At 43.5% G+C, this 8,001-nt stretch overlaps 1 protein-coding gene across 1 annotated transcript in view; it reads right to left on the reverse strand.

Moving 5' to 3' along the window:
* LOC122543361 (STE20/SPS1-related proline-alanine-rich protein kinase-like) overlaps positions 1-6,542 on the reverse strand; it is a 109,855-nt gene extending 103,313 nt beyond the window's left edge. Inside the window, exons 1-2 of the mRNA XM_043681985.1 lie at positions 6,378-6,542; positions 6,125-6,243 (exon numbers count right to left, since the gene is read on the reverse strand). Coding sequence (XP_043537920.1) covers positions 6,125-6,197 — 73 coding nt within the window. The 5' untranslated portion in view covers positions 6,198-6,243; positions 6,378-6,542. The remainder of the gene's footprint in view (positions 1-6,124; positions 6,244-6,377) is intronic.
* Positions 6,543-8,001: the final 1,459 nt, after the last annotated feature.

Here is an 8,001-nt window from a genome sequence, read left to right on the forward strand (position 1 = left end):
TCCCACTCCGTCAAGGACATGCAGGTCCTGGGCCTCCTCCATCGCCAAATCCTAACCACCCAATGCCTGGAGGAAGAACGCCTCATCTTCTGCCTTGGGACCCTGCAACCACACAGGATCAATGTGGATTTCAACAGTTTCCTCATTTCCTCTCCTCCCATATTATCCCAGTCCCAAGCCTCCAACTTGGTATCGCCCTCCTGACCTGTCCATCACCTTTCCCATCTGCTCGACCCTCCTCTCTGACCTATCACTTTCTCCCCCACCTTCATCTACATATCGCATCCTCAGCTATCTTCCACCCAACCCCACCCCCTCCCATTTATCTCTCAGCCCTCAGGCCCACAAGCCTCATTCCTGATGAAGGGCTAATGCCTGAAATGTTGATTCTCCTGCTCCTCGGATGCTGCCTGACCTGCTATGCTTTTCCAGCACCACACTCTCAACTCTGATCTCCAGCATCTGCACTCCTCACTTTCTCCTTCTCATAGCTGTCAGCAGCCCTCAGTCAAGTATTAGGCAAGAACTTTTAAAAGCTGACTGGGGGCAGATGTTCACAGGTAAAGGAACGGCCAGAAGATGGGAAGCCTTAAAAAAAGAGATAACGAGAGTCCAAAGACACTATATTCCTGATAGGGAGAAAGGAAATGCTGGTAGGTGCAGGGAATGCTGGATGACTAGAGAAATTGAGATTTTGGTTAAGAAAAAGAAGGAAGCATGTGTCAAGTATAGACAGGAGAGATCGAGTGAAACCTTCAAAGAGTATAAATGCAGTCGAAGTATACTTAAGAGGGAAATCAGGAGGGCAAAAAGGGGACATGAGATAGCTTTGGAAAATAGGGTTATGGAGAATCCAGAGGGATTTTACAAATACATTTTGGACAAAAGGGTAAACTAGGGATAGAATAGGGCGCCTCAAAGATCAGTAACACAGCCTATGTGTGGAGCCGCAAGAGATAGGGGGAGATACTGGACGATATAGAGAATGTGGGGAAATAGATGGTGACATCTTGAAAAATGTCCATATTACAGAGGAGGAAGTGCTGGATGTCTTGAAACGCATAAAAGTGGATAAATCCCGAGGACCTGATCAGGTGTACCCTTGACCTCTGTGGAAAGCTAGGGAAGTGATTGCTGGACCCCTTGCTGAGGTATTTGTATCATCGACAGACATGGGTGAGGTGCCAGAAGACTGGAGGTTTGCTAATGTAATGCCACAGTTTAAGAAAGGTGAAGTATAGACTGGTGAGCTGTGCATCAGTGGTGGGTACATTGTTGGAGGGGATTCTGAAGGACAGCATTTATATACATTTGGAAAGGCAAGGACTGAAGGATGACCGCCATGTTTGCAAACTGAACAGAAGTTCTCCTTTTGATTAATAATTTTCACTCAAATTCTGGTTAAATTAGACCTGCAGTACAAATGCATGCACATTGATCTACATACACAGTGGTGTACAGCTACACACAGCTCAGACCAACTCTATATACAGGTATGCTGACACACACACCACACACACATTCATTTTCTCTGAAAGACTGGCAATTGCAATCTTGAGTGGACATTTACTAATACACCTGTTCAGAAATGCTGTTACACACCTCTGGTGCAGGTGGGGCTTGAACCTGGCTCAGAGAGAGGGACACTATCACTGAGCCACAAGAGCCCTCAGATTTGAGTATATGGGTGGGCAGGACAGTTTGAGTAAAGGATCTAAACCTAGGCCTGAACCTCTCTTCTACATTGACAAGACAATAATCACAGAAATAATTAAAGGGGAGGCTGAAACATTTTAAAGAACAAGGGTTAGAGTTTATAATTCTCTGCCATAAACTGTCATAGATATGGAGTCCATAGATAAGTTTTTTAAACTGCTGTTTGAAAAACAGGAATAATACTGAGCAGTTGAGTGTGCAGGAGAGTAGAATTCAATTGAGTGGCTCATGTAGGTAAAAATATCGGAACTGATTTAATGGGCTGAATGGGTCCGTTTCTGTGCTGCGTCATCCTGCAATAATCAATGTCTATCCAATGATACAGCAAAAAGATCTGGAGTTTATTACATTGGAGTTAGGGGCATGAAATCATGTCTGAACACTATATGGCACCAATGTGCTACAAAGGCCAACACCTCCCAGCTTGAATCTCAAGTCATTTGCTGATGGCAATATTTGAAAGGGATTTCAAAACTTGACAGAGATGTAGGAAAGTCTACATTTCCAGCTTCTGTTGTTATTGGTACTGTGCAATCTACTTGTGATCTATTTAACAATCCAGTTACAGATCAATAACAGCAATTGCCACATACAACATAAAACCTACTGTACTGAGCTATTTTTTATTTTGTCCCAGTTTGTATATATTAAATGGCAGCCATTGTAAGTGCATTTATAATCCGTAGCTCTCCCCAGTACCTCAGCAGGTAAAAGCACCACACTGGTGTAGTTCCAAACTATACAGAGCAAGAAGGTTCCAACATGATTTATGCTGAGCTAATAGACCTCAGTTGGAATACAAACAATGGTATACAATTGGTATCAGCACACACAGACTAAATGGCAGAGGCTGGGGAATGAGGGGAACCAGATCCTGATCTTGATCTGAGCCAGCTGTAAAGTACATTTTGTGGGTGCTTAATGAGAACAAGATTTAACAGTGATCCCTTTCACTATTGAATTGCTTGCTGTAGCCCCTTTCCCTCCCACTCCCAACTATTCAGATAAAGTCGAAAATTGTGGGGCTGAAAAAGAACAGCAGGTCAGGCAGCATCCGAGGAACAGGGGAATCAACATTTTGGACATAAGCCTTTCATCAGGAATGTGTCAGATAAATTCAGATAAAGTCCCAAGCCATGCAAATCATAAGTACACGCCGGCTGAGGTTACCATAAAAGACTCTCCTTCTCAACCTTTCCCCTCGCCTGAGGTATGGAGACCCTCGAGTTAAGTCACATGTCATCTCACTCGCTCTAATGAGAGCAGCCCTATTCCGTGATAAGAATATGACGACTTTACTAATTAGGGTCTGGAATGCACTGCCTGGAAGTCTGGTGGATGGTATTGGATGGCAACTTATCTTGGGGGGGATCTTATAGAAGTGTATAAAGTCTGAGAGACATGGTTAGGGTGAATGCACTCAGCCTTTTTCCCAGGTTTGGGGAATTGAGGACTACAGAGCATCAGTTTAAGGTTAGAGGGGAAAGAATAAAAAGAAACCTGAGGGGTAACTTTTTTTACACAAAGAGAGAGAGAGAGAGACAGAGAGAGAGAGACACACTTTCCATGATCAAACAACCTTTGTCATTTCACAAAGCTACCAGAAAGTGCTTAGCACCCACAGAATGAAATCCAAACACCTTTGAGAGAAAGTGGATCAAGGAAAAGAAAGCACATCAAGGAAAATACTAAGGTGTTACATAAAACCACCCGAAAATGCTTTACAGTGGCATTCTAAAACAAAAAAGGACACAATACCACAAAGAGATATTAGGACAAATGACCAAAGCTTGTACAAAGAGGCCGATTTTAAGGAGTGTCTTGGAGGAGAGGTAGAGATGTGCGGAAGTTTAGAAAAATAATGTCTGTCTGTGCTTCAGATCCAGGCAGCTGAAGATCCAGCCGCCATCGCTAAACCAGTATAATCCAGAATGCTGAAGAGGCCAGACTTCGAGAAGCAGAGATCTCAAAAGGATTGTCAGGCTAACAAAGATTGGAGAAGAAATGACTAAGATTTTTACAAATGTAAAAATTAAAATCAAGTGTTGCTTTTACAGAACCTAAAGTCATTGAGCACATGGGTGATGGGTAAATGGGACACAGTTTGAGTTAGGACACAGGCAACTGATTTTTGGATGAGCTCAAGTTTACAAAGAGTAGAAAGTGGGAGGCCAACCAACAGGATATTAATTAAGTCTAAAAAAAAATAAAGGCATGGATAAGGATTTCAGCATAGAAGAGCTGGGGTAGGGGCAGAGTAGGGCAAAATTATGGAATTGGAAATAGACAGTCTTATTGATGGCACAGATGTGTGGTTGAAAACTCCTCTTGGGATCAAATATGATACCAAGGTTGCCAACCGTCTGGCTTGGAGAGTTGCCAGGGAAAGGGTTGGATTTGGTGGCTAGGGAGCAGAATTTGCGGTGGGGACTAAAGACAATAGTTCATTCTTCCCAATATTTAATTGAAATTTAATTTTATTTAAAAAGAAAGTTAGATAAGTATTGATTTTGATCCTTAGCCACTATGAATATAAGGCGTTATCCAGCACTCTGTGAAATCATGCTGACATAGTGCGTATTGAAGACAGGGCTGTTGGGAAAATCTCCAGACATGTCTAAGCCCAGAGAAAACAACTCTGAAATACTAACTCAGTAGCTGCCATATTGACTGGAGGAATAATTTCACGCAGGTGGTGTACCCACAATAGTACAAACTTCTATAACATAATTTTTAAAAATCCTAACAGTCAGAAGTTCACAAATGAGTCAAGACAAACAGTTGGTAATATAATGATGTCACCAACAAAATAACTGCATGTTCTTACAGTTTTAAGCCTGAGACAGCAACTAGCACTTCAACTGACTTTCTACACTTTCTTCCCCTCCCTTTACTTTTGAGCATTGTGACTTCTGCTGGGATCCAGTTGTGCTCACCCATTGGACAGTGCTTGTCCCCTTGGTCAGTCACAATGAGCATTGTGGCCACACCCAATCGTGGCACCAACAAGGTCAATTGTAGCTAAAGGGATGAGATCAACCAACTCGGTGCAAACCAGGTTTTAGAAACTAGAATCTTTTGATATGTCAGGCTCCATTTTTTGCCAACAGAGCAAACAGTGGAAGTAACAATATTCCTGGAAGGCTCATTTTAGAGTTTTGTATCTGTATTTATTCTAGACATTTGCTGCCAAAAATATGCAGAAAATAGCAAACACAATAAAACAATACCTGAACACTGAGAAAGTGAAAGTTGATTTTTTGATGAAAAAACAGGGAGAGGTAACATTACAAATCTACAGAATGGAACCCAGTCACATTTTGCATGATGCTCGGTTATGCTTCAATCATGCGATCAGAGAAAGTGGCTTCCTTCTGTGCTACATTCAGGCCATCAAGTCTGTGATGTTCTTGGCTCCTCAACTGGAGCTAATTCCTCGAACCTCACTTCCTTGTTCCTTCCTCATATCCTATTATATTTTGCCTCTTCAAGTACTTTTCAAAAATAAAACTAATTCACTTTCAAGTATATCAACCACAATAATGACAAAGAATTCGATGTGCTGACAATACTCTGAATTGAAATTGGGCAACTTTCCTCTTCATTTTTTGGCATGACAATCTGAACTTTGCGTCCCCTTCTTTGCTGAATCACTAACCAAAAGGAAATCTTTTGCTATTTTTCATCAAATCTTTCAAAGTCTTTCAGTGTTATGCAAATATGCATCGAGAGAGGCTCTGGACCACCTGTCTCCCCCGCCCCCCCCCCCCCCAAATAAAACAAGAATAATAGGTTGTGATTTGTATAAACATTTAAACTATGCTTGATATGATGCCAGGCATCAGCTGACAGTTTTACAAAAAAAAATGCCTCAAGTGTAAAAGCCTGTTACAGAATATTTCATCTGACATTAGGAGCCATGTCGCAGCTCTGCAAATATGTCAAGAGGGGGTTGACAAACAGCGAGCAGTCACTTCCAACATGTTTTAACTTATTTCATTCATTGCCCGGATCAACCTAGTGGAGAAAAATAAACAGCAACGCAAAACATCCCAAGCTGCACATCCTGACCCCTAAATACATAGCTAGAACATTCATTTGTAGGAGGGATCTTTACCCAAGAAACTGATAAATCAAAACGAAAAGCCGTGTTCTTTCTTTTCCCTCAATGTTATTACAAGCAGCACCGATTTATCTATATAAAAAAAGACGCAGTCCCCCTGCACCCAGTGAATAATGCAGCCTGGGCACATGCAGGGATTGAAATCGCACAGGATGAATAATGCCGCACACCAGACTGAAATAAAACTACAAAAAAAAGGGAGAGTTTTTTTCCCCCCTGTTGTCGCGACCGTAACGTATATTCAGGCGCGCCACCTTTAGTTAAAACGATTCGGAAGAGACTGACCGATGATTTCTTCCAGTTCGTAGGCATCTTTTGCATTTGGCCATTGGGACCCGGCAAACAGCTCCTCCGCCATGACGCTGTGAGTCACAATGCGGCGAGAGTCAGAGCCCGACAGGCTGCTGAAGAGAGAGAGAGAGAGAGAGCGCTCAGCAACTTTATTCAGGCTCAGCCACACACACAGACACAGCACATACACCTCAGAGTACAATAGGGACCGGCACAGTCTAGCTGATTGTTTAACGCACATACATACCTCAGAATACAAGCGGACAACCATCAGTGGTCGTGTTGTGATGGGCTCCAAATGATGCAGATATATCTCATGCCCGTTTTGCTCCATAGCAACAGTAGTTGCGCGAAACGCGACTCTGTCAACTTGGAGTTTCGAAAGTAATGGATGGTGATTGAACCGTCAGAATCTGTCCGAGGGCAGGAGTTGCTGCAGCGAAGCAGAGTTCCTTTTGGGGTGGGAAATCCTTCAGAGCCACTTTCTGCTGCTTCTGGCATCACATTCTGGGATAGAACTTCATCTCCGGTAGTGACACAAAACAGGCAGTATTCGCTAAGCCACCAGGATTGTCCAATACCATTGTAGTCAATGGAATTAAAAATCAGGTACTTTATATAATGGGCAACTGATCCATACCCCCCCCCCCCCCCCCCCATTTTACAGCACTGCCCAAAGTGGATTTTTACTTTCAAATTCTTCCTCTGCTCCCAGATCACTTAAGATGGGGTCGAATCACTACATGAAGAGCCCACGAAATACCTGATTCTGGGGGATGGTTTTAAGATCCTACTCAGAGCAGAAACAGTGCAGGTGGGCATTGAAAATAGTGCTCCAGGTGGCACGCCAATATCCAACTCGATTCCATTTCCAGGCTTATTTCTAGAGGTGGAATAAGGTAGTCAATTCAGTCTGTTAATGGTGACTTAAGGATAACTGTTGGAGGCCAACTCCAGCTTCTCAGTTCCCACAGACAGAGCAGGGGATGAGTAGCAAACAGTATAAATGCGCTGAGGTGACGTTCTGGCAGCAGCCTGAAGGAGCTGGTGCTCCAAGCAGGTCTACAGAGGCCCTCTCTGCCTGCCTCTCCTCCCCATCACATGTACACGCGCGCAAATATAATTGTCCACATTAATCCCATTCCCTATCTTTTTTTCCACAGCCCTGCAATATTTGCCCTTTCAAATACTGCATACATTTAATTTCCTTTGGAAAGTTACTCGAGCACGTGTCTCCACAACTCTTTCAGACAGTGCAATCTGTTTCAGAACTTCTTGCATTTTTAAAAATAATTTTTAACTAGCCTGTCCAGTGATGTTATTACACACCCCGGAGCAGGTGGGACTTGAACCCAGGTCTCCTTCCTTAATTCTGTTTTTTTTTAGTTGAAACTTTATTGCTGGAACAGCACAGCAGGTCAGGCAGCATCCAGGGAACAGGAGATTCGACGTTTCGGGCACAGGCCCTTCTTCAGGAATGAGCAGAGAGTGTTCAGCAGGAGAAGATAAAAGGTAGGGAGGAGGGACTTGGAGGAGGGGAGTTGGAAATGTGATAGGTGGAAAGAGGTCAAGGTGAGGGTGATAGGTCGGAGTAGGATGGAGGCGGAGAGGTCAACAAGAAGACTGCAGGTCAGGAAGGCGACGTGGTCGACGGTGCCCTCCACCGCATCTCCTCCACTTCCAACTCCCCTCCTCCAAGTCCCTCCTCCCTACCTTTTATCTTCTCCTGCTGAACACTCTCTGCTCATTCCTGAAGAAGGGCCTGTGCCCGAAACGTCGAATCTCCTGTTCCCTGGATGCTGCCTGACCTGCTGTGCTGTTCCAGCAATAAAGTTTCAACTTTGATATCCAAATGAATCCAACAAGAACTG

Source organism: Chiloscyllium plagiosum, chromosome 43 (genome assembly GCF_004010195.1).
Source record: "Chiloscyllium plagiosum isolate BGI_BamShark_2017 chromosome 43, ASM401019v2, whole genome shotgun sequence".
NCBI lineage: Eukaryota > Metazoa > Chordata > Chondrichthyes > Orectolobiformes > Hemiscylliidae > Chiloscyllium > Chiloscyllium plagiosum.